This window comes from Lolium perenne, chromosome 7, assembly GCF_019359855.2.
Source record: "Lolium perenne isolate Kyuss_39 chromosome 7, Kyuss_2.0, whole genome shotgun sequence".
Classification (NCBI taxonomy): Eukaryota; Viridiplantae; Streptophyta; class Magnoliopsida; order Poales; family Poaceae; genus Lolium; species Lolium perenne.
The window spans coordinates 188,833,873-188,846,497 of NC_067250.2; the positions used below are offsets into that span (position 1 = coordinate 188,833,873).

At 48.4% G+C, this 12,625-nt stretch overlaps 1 protein-coding gene across 1 annotated transcript; it reads left to right on the forward strand.

Annotated features, from left to right (window-relative positions):
• The first annotated feature begins 5,218 nt into the window (after window positions 1–5,218).
• LOC127326281 (uncharacterized) lies at window positions 5,219–9,866 on the forward strand. The gene is made up of 8 exons (XM_071824137.1): window positions 5,219–5,447; window positions 6,838–6,882; window positions 6,973–7,049; window positions 7,165–7,393; window positions 7,470–7,564; window positions 7,687–7,819; window positions 8,213–8,297; window positions 9,637–9,866. The coding sequence occupies exons 1-8, from the start codon at window positions 5,219–5,221 to the stop codon at window positions 9,668–9,670; spliced, it is 927 nt and encodes a 308-aa protein (XP_071680238.1). The 3' UTR covers window positions 9,671–9,866.
• Window positions 9,867–12,625: the final 2,759 nt, after the last annotated feature.

Sequence of the window (12,625 nt, forward strand, 5' to 3'; positions counted from 1 at the left end):
ACAAAACAACCAAAGTACTTTGCCCCAACGAAATAGTGAGGTTGTCAATCTCACCGGCTTGCTGTAACAAAGGATTAGATGTATAGTGTGGATGATGATTATTTGCAGAAAACAGTAAAACAAGTATTGCAGTAGATTGTATTCGATGTAAAAGAATGGACTGGGGTCCACAGTTCACTAGAGGTGTCTCTCCCATAAGATAAATAGCATGTTGGGTGAACAAATTATAGTCGGGCAATTGACAAATAGAGAGGGCATGACAATGCACATACATGATATGATAAATATAGTGAGATTTAATTGGGCATTACGACAAAGTACATAGACCGCTATCCAGCATGCATCTATGCCTAAAAAGTCCACCTTCAGGTTATCATCCGAACCCCTTCCGGTATTAAGTTGCAAACAACAGACAATTGCATTAAGTATGGTGCGTAATGTAATCAATAACTACATCCTTGGACATAGCATCAATGTTTTATCCCTAGTGGCAACAACACATCCACAACCTTAGAACTTTCTGTCACTGTCCCAGATTTAATGGAGGCATGAACCCACTATCGAGCATAAATACTCCCTCTTGGAGTTAAGAGCAAAAACTTGGCCAGAGCCTCTACTAATAACGGAGAGCATGCAAGATCATAAACAACACATAGGTAATAGATTGATAATCACCATAACATAGTATTCTCTATCCATCGGATCCCGACAAACACAACATATAAAATTACAGATAGATGATCTTGATCATGTTAGGCAGCTCACAAGATCCAACAATGAAGCACATAAGGAGAAGATGACCATCTAGCTACTGCTATGGACCCATAGTCCAGGGGTGAACTACTCACTCATCACTCCGGAGGCGACCATGGCGGTGAAGAGTCCTCCGGGAGATGATTCCCCTCTCCGGCAGGGTGCCGGAGGCGATCTCCTGAATCCCCGAGATGGGATTGGCGGCGGCGTCTCAGTAAGGTATTCCGTATCGTGGCTCTCGGTACTGGGGGTTTCGCGACGGAGGCTTTAAGTAGGCGAAAGGGTAGGTCAGGGGGCGTCACGAGGTGGCGACACAACAGGGCCGCGCGGCCAGCACCTGGGCCGCGCCGCCCTAGCGTGTCGTCGCCTCGTGGCCCCATTTCGTTTCCTCTTCGGTCTTCTGGAAGCTTCGTGCAAAAATAGGACCCTGGGCGTTGATTTCGTCCAATTCCGAGAATATTTCCTTACTAGGATTTCTGAAACCAAAAACAGCAGAAAACAGCAACTGGCTCTTCGGCATCTTGTTAATAGGTTAGTGCCGGAAAATGCATAAATACGACATATAATGTGTATAAAACATGTAGATATCATCAATAATGTAGCATGGAACATAAGAAATTATCGATACGTCGGAGACGTATCAGTCGGTACAAAATTCAAGCCCACCCCGCTCGAATCCAGTAGTAATTGGTCGCCATAGGTGCAACGGGCACTGACTTAGACCTTAGAGCCACCCGCTGGTCTAGGCCTGAGCCCGAATCTAGCCTCGCGCCAATGTGAAGGGATAAGCTGCGCTCCGATGCTACACACGGTTGTCGTCCAAAGGCAGCAGGTAGGGCCCGTCAAGCCCATGTTAGGTTCGGATCATGCCCGATTAGCCCCACCGCGGCGCTGCAGTGCCATGACCATTACCGCCAGCCACATGTAGACTCGTGCTGCCCATAGCCCCGCCACCACCGTCAAGATCCCGTCGCCATGTCCTATCGCCAGCAGAAATCTTAAGAGACGTTGCCGCCACCCACCATCCGCCTAATTGGACGCCCAATGACTGTTGCATGTGAGATGCCCTGCAAGAGAACCGCACCACCGTCGCCCTACATAGGAAATGCACAAGCCGCCAGTCAAGTTCGACACCCACACCATAGTCGCACTGGTTCCAATCACTCCCTCTCGAGAAGACACTCAAACTCCAGGTAAACAAGAGCCTGCCGGAGCCAGCACCGCAGGGGCTTTGCCTAGTGCGCTATTCGGAGGCAGCATGGGGGAGGGAGGCGACACTAAGTTTGGCGTCTCAATCCGTCTCGTGGGGCATGCTGGGTGGGGGGACGCGATACCTGAGGAGGTCTTCCTCATCATAATCATGTCATCATAGATTATCATGGGTGTTTCCTCTTCCTCGTCGGACTCGTAGGCTGGAATTACACTTAAGTCTGCACTGCTATGTATGGTCGACTTTTCTGCCGGAAAGAAACTTACCTTGCTAATATGATAATCTCTAGGTAGGTAGAAATTTTGAGTGACGATGTGAAGGTTGATGTTCTTGCATGAATCAGCTCAAAAGAAATGCACCATGTAACATTACTGTCTAAAATGAACATTACTTGATAGAGTATGAGTAAGTTTAGTTCACATAAAAAGAGTATGCGCTACTTTATATCAGTACATGTACATCACTGCAGCTGAAATTTAAAACGAATACTCACTTGATAGAGCGAGTTGAGCAGCAGAGAAGACTCCTGGCATAGTATGTTGATCATGTGTCGATCGACTACGAAAAGTCTGTAACCATGGAAGCAAGCAGACCAGTATAGAATCCATGTCGATTATTTTTATAAAAAACCCCCGGATATGAGACCTCTGTCAAAATATGACAGTACAACGGCATAAAAAGTATTTGAGACTTTAAGTAGCTCATGATAAATTCAGCTAAACATGTAACTAAAATAAAAAGAATTACAGATTCATGACAACTGTGCCGTGCCGCCTAACATGTTCTGACCATTTTCATAATAAATTTACAAAACAGAGACTCAAAAGGATTATCATAATCGGATTTCATAAGCAATATCAAGGACATGAGAAGCTTCACAGTGTCAGCTGACATCATAAGCTATATCCACTTCACAATAACCTGCACGTAAGCCAAACATTGATCAGTTAGCGTGCTACATCGTACATCCTATGAACAAAACTGTAAGCCATGCATTGGCTGTAGTTAAAAGGATAATTATTTCACTACTAAGACAACATAACTACATAACCTAGACTGAAAACAAGAAGAAGCTGCTCAAACCTTAGAATCGGCAACGCAGTGTGGTCGTCGGCCCTTAGAGCCTACCTGAGCAGGACGTGCGCCGAGCCCGCGGTGGGCGTAACCACCATGATAGTCGACTGCTCCTCCTTGCCGCTTGTCGTCTCGCCGTCCACGTCGGGGAGTAGGGTCAGAGCCACGAGCTTCTTCGCCATGGTCGGCTCATCAAGTGGTACCGCGGAATCGACCGACGGAGTAAGGAATCGTGAAAGGAATATGATAACAAATTAGCGGTAAGAAACTAATAAATTGATATGATAATTTAGTCTGCCGATGAAATATAGGGAAATAAATGATTTGATTTGATATGTTCCTAGCAAGTGCGTGAAATAGGTTGGTATAATGCGACGTACCACCCCAGTCTCCTTTCCTTGTTATTTTTAACTTCCCATGATTGTGGCTATCCTTATTGATTCATACATAATGTATTTCCTTAAATGTTATTTAGATGTACTGACGGATGGATTTTAAGCCGAGGCTTTGAGACTAAATTGGATGGTCCGGATTATTTTAATGACGACTACCAAAGTGCGTTGAGTGTCAAACGACCAACTCACATTTAATAGTAAAGAATAAAGTTGATCCCCACTTTCTTCATTTAATGTTTGCAATCTTAACATGCACACTATCCACGTCATAGTTTAGCATGGTACTGTGTAATCTCTCACGCCGACACGATAAGCCTGGCTCAATTTCCTTGGTCATTGAGCGAGGAAGCCTCAGTATCATATCTGCTGCCGGTTGGATTATAATTTCGACCGGCCCATCCCAAAACTCCATGTCTTGTCTTCCTTTATAGGCCAGCCCACTACCGCTTCTTCTTCCCAGTCGATAGTCCGGTCGGGTGAGGGTGGTGCTGTACACCGACCTGGTCGGTGTGTACGGGCCACCGCACACCCCACCGACCAGGCCGGTTGGTTGGACCGCGGCCCATTAGTAGTAGGTACGTTTTTTTTTCTTTTTTTGCTGTTTCTTTTTTGTTAATTTTTTTTAATATCTAACTTAAAAAAAATTCGTAGAACAAAATTTTAAAATCTGTTCAGATTCGAAATTTTGGAAACTAAAATGTTCAGATTTTGATTTAATTTTGTTCAAAATTCAAAATTATTCCGAAATTTGGAAATTCGTTAAAGATTAAAAATTGTTCAAATTTCGAAATTTGTTCAAATTTCAAAAACCGTTCGAATTTTTTTTGTTCAAAATTCAAAATTCTTCTGAAATTTGGAAATTCGTTCAAGATTAAAAATTTGTTCAAATTCGAAATTCGTTCAAATTTTAAAAATCGTTCAAAACTTAAAATTTGTTCAAATTTCAAAATTCGTTCAAGATTAAAAATTTGTTCAAATTTCGAAATTCGTTCAACAAAAATTCAAAACTTGAACATTTTTCAAATTTTATAATTTTCGAAAATTATTTTTAAACATAAAATAAAACGTGAGAAAAAAAGAAACAGTGAAAAAGAAAACATAAAAGAAAAAAAAACAGAAAACAGAAAAGAAAAAAGAAAAAAGAAAGAAAGAAACAGGAAAAAACGCCCTAAGGGGCCCACACCGCAGCGAGGTGTCTGGCCTTGATGCGAGTCTTGAAACACTGGTCGGCATATAGGAATTGCGGTCGGGTGATGCCGCCGCATCAAACGTTGGTTGTTCTTTCTGTAGGTGCTTCCTTTTACCACCTGGACTCTATCAGATGCCCTCCGATCTTCCATCTATAGCTATCGCTTTAACTCTTCTCGCCAATATCTGCGGCTTTAAGGGCATCTCCAACCGGGCGACCCATCCCGCGCCCGCGCGTCCGGATGGGTTGAAACGGACAAAAACCCGGCCCAACGCGGGGACGCACCGCAAAAGCGGACGGCCGCGGCGTCCGGAACGACGCAAACCCGGCCCAAATCTGGGCGGGGTTTGCGTGGCCGCGGATGGCACGCGGCGTCCTCGCGTGTCCGCCCTGTCCGCTGGTAGCCCACTGTCGGTGCCCAGTCCTATTAAATGTGGGATCGGGAAGGGGACTGTCCCTATCCAGTCCCCACTTTCCACTCCGGCCGCACGCGCGAGCTCGAAGCTTCCGCGCCGCCATGGCCCCGGCGCGAGTTCGAGCCGTCCGCCAACGACCACGAGGCCGGCGCGGCCGGCAAGTCGCGCGCCGGCGTTCGCAATGGGGCCGCCGGCGCCTCCCCGACGCGACCGGATCTACGTCACCGTAGCGGTGGCGCGGATGTTCAGGGACGCCGGCGTCCCAATGCCGTGGCGGGACGTGCACCTCCCCACGGGCGGCACCGAGCCCAGATCGGGTTCGGTGCCGCCCATCCCGGCGTCGGCCGCGCCCGCTACGCCGAGATCCGGAGCGCCGCGCTCGGTGCCGGCGGACCTCCGCGAGACCCAGCGTACGGCGACGCAAGTCCCAAGCGGGACTTGTGGTTCGAGTGGAGCACGATGCGCGCGGCGCACATGCTTCACATCCGCGACGGCGCGGCCTCGCGCGCAGCCAGCCACACACGCTAGGCGGGCTGGCCGCCGCCCGGCGGCCTCTACATCAACGAGCCCGCGCCCCGGCCCCGGCGCGGCCCCGGGAGGAGGAGAACGACCCGGGCTGCGGCGGCGCTCGCGGCGTCCCGCGGCAGCGAGGACCTCGACGAGCTGGCCAAATGGCCGCACCTCGCCGAGGCGGCTGCGCACCTCCGCGCTGGAGGAGGCGGCCAGGAAGGCCCAGGAGGACGCCCAGGCGGAGGCGTGGGCCTTCCTGGAGCTGGCGCGCCGTCAGGAGGAGGCTACGCGTCAGGCGGCGCTCCGGGAGGAGGAGCGCCGGGCCGCGCGCCTGGCGGAGGAGGAGCGCCTGGCGGAGGAGGAGCGCCAGGCAATAAATTTGTTTGTTCCTTTTCTTTTATGCATCATCATGGCATCAAACACCTTGCATGTTTTCGCAATCCTAAAATTATTTTATTAAAACCCTATTTTTGCTTTGCTAAAATATTCCGGCTATTTTATAATGCCGGTCCTCTCCTTTTTCTTATTTTATATTAAACTAAAAGCCAAATAAACATGTTAAGTCCGCCCCTTTGAATAAAATGTTTTGCAGTTTTTTCCTATCTTTCTCTATCCCTCCTTTCTTCTCTACCTGTATTGCTTCCTCCTGATTGCTAAAGAGGCCGTGAGCCTTGTGGCTTTCTCTGCTGTAACCCATTTGAGCCTGGCAACCATTAGACAGCCAAGTTACCCTTCACCTGGAGAGGCAACTAGCTTCTGTTCATCTTTTTCCCTTCACGCTCGAGACGTGAGCTTCTGGTTGATGTCACCAACCATCCACCTGCTCCCCTCCTCTTTAATCCCCAGCCTGAGGCTTCTCTGAAAACCCTAGCGCTCGTCCTCCTAGCCCGCCGCCACCTGTTTTCCCCTTGTCCTCGCACACACAAAAGGAAGAAGAAAAACAACAGGTTCAGTTAAAATTCAGAGAAACATCAGGACATCACCGCCAGCTCTTCACCATGGCGTCGTCGTTCCGGCCATTCCGATGTGACTCCGGCCTCCCCGAACCCCCCATGACCCTCCTGGTGAGATCCTCCGCGTCCTAGACCTCTCCCCATCCCGTTTTCTGTTCTCTGTTGCTATACCGGCGTTGACCGTTCATCGCCGTCGCAGGTGCTCGATCCCGGCCATGCTGGGGTGGTTCCCCATCTCCGCTCCGCCATCTACTGGTTCACCACGTCGAGGAGCATCCAGCGCGCTTTCCCCTGCTCCTTCAATCGCGCTGCATCATCGAGCCCATGCTCGAGTGAGATGGCCTCTGTTTCCCTGAAGCTCTTCGTCCACTCTGTCCGTCAGGTTCAGAACGCGGCCTTTGTCTACGTCTTCTTCTTTTGCACCTGTACCTTGTCAACAACACAGTAAGCCAACTGGTTGTGTTCCTTGTAGATCCATCAGCGTGTCCTTGGTCTGTATCAAAAACGACGCCCGTCGCATTCATCAATATCCAAGCAGCTGTACAGTTGGTTCGTTCCTTTGCCGTGTTGTAACTGAACGTGAAGTTGAGTTCAAGTCCAGGCTTAAGAAAAGAGCCACCCTTTTATTCTTTTCATCCTCTGACTTGTGTGGTTCCTTCTTCAGACTTCAGTGACAGCGAAACCAGCCCAGCAGTGCTACACTCCCATCGACCAACCTAGCTGCTATCTTTTGCCTTTGCTCCACGCACAGATCCCATGTTTCATTGCCAGCATTCCACATACACAATCACTTTTCCTTTTTTCACTTGCTAGCTATGCACGGCAGCCAACCATCAGCAGCTTGAGTTGCCATCTTGGTGTGTGTTCAGCTACAACAGTTGCATCGCTAGCAGGTGGCAGATAAATCAGAATGCTTCTTTGTTTGATACAGCTAGTACGTGCAATCTCATTCTTTGCCGCACACCACAGGCTGGCTGTTACATGCAGTTCCTATAGTCAAGTTTCCAATCGCTTGGCTCTTGTGTATTCCGGCGCAAACAACAGTGCAGCAGCGCAGTATTCTGGTACATCTCGCTCAGCCATTTCGTTTGTTTGTCCGATGTTCCAGCATCAGCTTTTGTTCATAAAAATGCTCACATATGAATTGATATCTTTTGTTCTTTCCGGCGCAACCACTAATTTCCAGTGTCTGCTGCTTGACTATGTTCGCTTCGACACCAAGACAAGGTCTTGGACCGAAAAGACAATGACGAAGCGATACTCCCTCGACATAACCAACTTCGCCGCTTCACTTCTCTCCGGTGATCTTGATGTGCAACGTGAGACCCTGATAACCAACTCTATTTTTATAAATGTGTCATCTGTATCTCGTATGCATCAAAATCATCATGGTTGCATTGCATATGTGGTTGTTCGGGTAATAGTGATTCACCTAAATAACTTAATATGGAATTGTGCGGGATTGCTTATGTCTTATCCCGGTTTCATTTAATTTTGCCGCAGCTCACCCATGCCATGTTTTGCCATGCTAATAACATTTAATATGCGGGGTAGATAAACAACTCGAACCTAATAATTGTTTGTTCGGGGTTCCGACTCCGATTAATATGGATAAGTTGCATTGCACCATATCTGCTATGTCATGCATATCATCTTGATCACGCCGGTTCTTATTCCGTAGTTGTAAGATTTGCATCCGTTGTTTGTTGTAGCATTTGCTTCTTCCCGGATAGGATCGCGAAGTGGTGTGGTGAGATACGACGAGTTCTCCGGATGTTCCTCGGCAAGCTTTAACAGGCAAGCAGTTTCCCCTATACTTTTGCCCCTGCAGAAGTCGCTCACCTATTTTATTTTGCCTTCTCCCTTATGCTATCTTTAAGTTACGTTCTTGTCACGTGTCCCTTCCACTTGTTACCTCAAGCAGCCCATATTGCCTCCACCAACCACCTACAGCTATTGTTTGGTTTCGGGTCTGCCCTGCGAGTCGTAGTGCATGCTAGTGTTGTGTTATCTTGATACCGTTATTGCTATCTTATCGGGTTATCTGTTGGGGATCATGACACATGCTACATGGTTATATCTGTTGAGGGTATCATGGTTACTTGTTAATAATTGTTAAGCGGAGGCATCGGTGGGTCAGCTGATCGTTTTGTGACGGCTCACTTGTGTTTCTTTAAAGCTTAGGACCCCGAGTTCTTGTTATCTGTTCCGAGACTGAGCGCTCTAACCACACGTGGGTATGCTTCTGGGTCTCCCCTCGACCACTGCCGGAATCTACAGCTTTGTCCAGTGGCCACAACTAGTTCGTAATATTTTACCATTTGTTATTGCGTGCATGCCAGCACGTTACTTATTTACTTTGGGAAGCCCCTGGGTGCCTTGTATCCCTTGTTTCTGGTATGCACGTATAGGTGCGGCACGAGCGTTTATCGCGTGCTGAAGCGGGTCATTCGCCCCAGTGTGTGTTTTGACCCTCGGAAGTCGTGGTCGCAAACAGCTAGGTCCGTCTCGGAGATTCGGCCGGACTTCGATTCGGGTTCAACTTAGTTAGGTGGCTTCCTGGACATTGTTGTCGTGAAGGAGAGTGCGAGTCGTGATATCCTTCCCTTGCTAGGTTGGGTTGATCGTGCGTGTGGGCACATTTGGGCACCCCTGCAGGGTAAAAATCTTATCGATAAGCCGCGTCCGCGGTTATGGACGACTTGGAGCTGTATGACTCGACCATAGACAATTTACACCTGTTGTTTCAATACTAATAACTTGCATAGTAAGATAGAAGAACTTAAATAATAACTGGTTAAAACTTGACAACCGTGTGAGTGCCTTTGCAAGTACTTCTTGGCGAAGGGGAAACGCATCGGCTGTGTTATGTTTGCAGAGTATAGAACTGTTAGTTATGCGCTCTCTCATCTTCTCTGTTTAGACGAATGTTGTAGAGTGTCTCTATAGGTTTTTAGTGCTTGCGCGCTGCCGCTTAACCCCACCATATTGTCTATGATGTTCCTCTTGCGTCCTCTAAGTCCCCTGCGTGCCTCAAGTACAAAGGACGACTGGTTGACGAATGCTTATACGTCTTGAAGTCTTGTTAAGTACGAACCCGTACTTATTGCTGCTTCTACGGGATATAACCGGGCAGGTATGAAGATCGGTACAATGAAGAACGACGCTAGCAAGGTTACCCTTCCGGCTTGGCCTGGGCAGGGTTATGGACGCCATCGTTTATCTTCAGGACTCTTAGTCCAATTTGTATCTTGTCCGTACTCGGATGTATTTGATCTTCTGTATGATTTGGATCTTTGTATGTATCTATTTGTATCTTGACTCGTTCGAGTCGTTGTTGTAATATATATGTTCTTGTGGGCTCTATTGTAATCCTGTTGTAATGTTACCGCTCGTGATTGATTCCACCCGCATCGCGTGCATGCTTCGGCGTGTACGAGGCGCTTGGTGGTGCGTCTCCTAAAATCGATATCGTGCGGATTTCGGCGGGTTCGCTGGGATCCTCATGGTACCGGTCCCGGGGCGTCACGGCGTCCCGCGAGCAGCAGGACCTCGACGAGCTGGCCAAATGGCCGCACCTCGCCGAGGCGCTGCGCACCTCCGCGCTGGAGGAGGCGGCCAGGAAGGCCCAGGAGGACGCCCAGGCGGAGGCGTGGGCCTTCCTGGAGCTGGCGCGCCGTCAGGGAGAGGCTACGCGTCGGCGGCGCTCGGGAGGAGGAGCGCCGGGCCGCGCGCTGGCGGAGGAGGAGCGCTGGCGGAGGAGGAGCGCCAGCCACGCGCCTCGGAGGAGCAGCTCCGGCAGCAGATCCGCGCGCAGGCACGGCCGCGCAGCGGCGATCCCGCCTCGAACCCGCAGCCCGCCCGGGAAAGGGCGCAGTGGGAGCCCTGGCCGGAGTCCCCGGTGCCCTCCGGCGTGTCGAGCCGGAACAGCGCGTCGCCGCCGGGGGGCGTCGTCGTCATCGACGCCGACGATGACGAGTACTACTGGGGGTAGTACTGCCGGCGGCCACCGCGTGCTCGCAAACCCTGGCTAGGGTTTGCTTTTTTTTTTTTTTAGTTTAAAGCCATATATGGCTTTCTTTTGTGTAAAATTTGCCCAAAATAGGGCTAAGTTTAATGACCAACTAGTTTAAATTTATGTTTTGTTCTTTTCCTTTTTTATTTTCATTTTTGTTTTATTTTATTACCAATGCGCTGCGTCCGCGCGTTGGGCGCAGCGTGCGACCCAAACGGACACGCGGACGCGGGGCGCTGTCCGGGTGTCCGTTCGGCCACGCAAACGGCCTAAAACGGACGCCCAGCGCGTCCGTTTGGGTCGCCCAGTTGGAGATGCCCTAACTCCTCTCACGATTGGAAGGGTCCATTTACCTCTCCCATGGAATGTACTAGTAAGTGTGCACGTGCATTATATATACTGTTGCATACTATATTCAACCATGACAACTACGTTCACATATGGGATAAGTCCATCAAATTTTAAAATTTCACACAAAGTGCAAATCCCTAATTCCTAACTCATTTTTTAAAATGTTAGCTTCCATGAATTAACATGCCCTCATGTATCCAAATATCAAAAGAAAATACATATTGCATCAACTATATAATGTCCTATCCAAGACTTGGATTCCAAGTACACACTTTTCCTTGTAAGATGGTGCCCAAAAGAATTATAATGTCATGTAACACTGTGAGTGTTCATTATGCAATGTGTCATACTTGCAGCCTATTTTGAGCACCACAAATAAGTTTTCATCCGCGGGATTGTAATTATTCTAGTTGCAGTAACTTTATTAGGTTGAGTAGTAGAGAAGACGGGTTATAACACAATAATGTAAGACCTCATCGTGGAAGGTAAATAGATCTAACAACGCCGTTATAACTTAGGTACAATGGTGATATGAAGTTAAAAAAGACTCCTTTGGTAATTCCGATATTTCATATTTTAATTCAGTTAAAAAAGCACGACATATTTTTTGGGAAGTCCAACATATGAAGTTCTTCACAAAATATTTGTTATCCCGACATCCAATCACTTGGGCGAGCCCAACAATGATAAATTTTGTAATATATTATCTATCACCTAATAATTTCAAACTTCTGATAACTCACATGTGAATTGAAATAATAGTTACAGTAAATTGATTGCAAAAATTTCTACATCTTAACAAAAGAACCAATGTCCATCGGCCACTGCCAAACCTTAAGACTGATGGCTGAAGCAGACAGCTTGATTGATCAGCTCTTCTGATTTCCCTTGTCCTTCATTGGTCTAGAAAAAGAGAAGTCATTAATCGCTTAGAAATTGTATAAGTGATACACTTAATGGAGAAATAAAGCACGGCATGTTGAGCATAAATTATAGATCAGGCCTTGTAAGCTGTGATACATTCCTCTCCAATTGCAGGACCTGAAATTAGCATCCATGCCATGCTAGCATCGTATGACAAAATTGCACACTGAACATCATCTAAGGTGAATCCTAAACAATCCAATTAAGTGAATATAGTGAAACCCTCAAAAACCTCCTGATTTGGAGTTGCTCAAGGCAAATTTAGATGCATCTATTTATGAGTGATGCATTCTGATAGATGTGAAATTGCTCTCAATTGCTACTCGTCAGTATGTGTGAGTTTTGATTGGAATATGTGGTGGGCGTCATCAGGTGACGAAGCGCAAGCCTTGCAGCACGATGTTGAATCTTTATGAGCTTTGGGATTACCGAGTCGAGCTTGTTCCTCGTCGTCCTGCTGCATCAACACAGCAGCCCTCAATCGAGGCCGGACACGGCGGCGAGGACCAAGTCAAAAGATAGGCTACTTCTTCAGGCTCCATCGACGACCTCCACAGAAAGCTTGACACGTCCGCGTTGGGTTCTGGCATGGCGCGCCGGTGGCGTATGTCGCAGTGGCCGCTCGCCGTTGGGAACAACAAAGGTATGCGCGGAGCAGGGAAGGCGGAGGAGCAAGGCAGGCAGCAGCATGGGCGGGCGGGCAGGCGGCATCACGAGTGGGACGGCAGCGTGGTGGAGTCCATCGGCAGCGCGCTGGTGTAGGGGATGCTGCTGGGGAGGGCCGGCTGGGGATGCAGCGGCGGCGCTGATGGGAGCCTGGGAGATAATCGCCCTA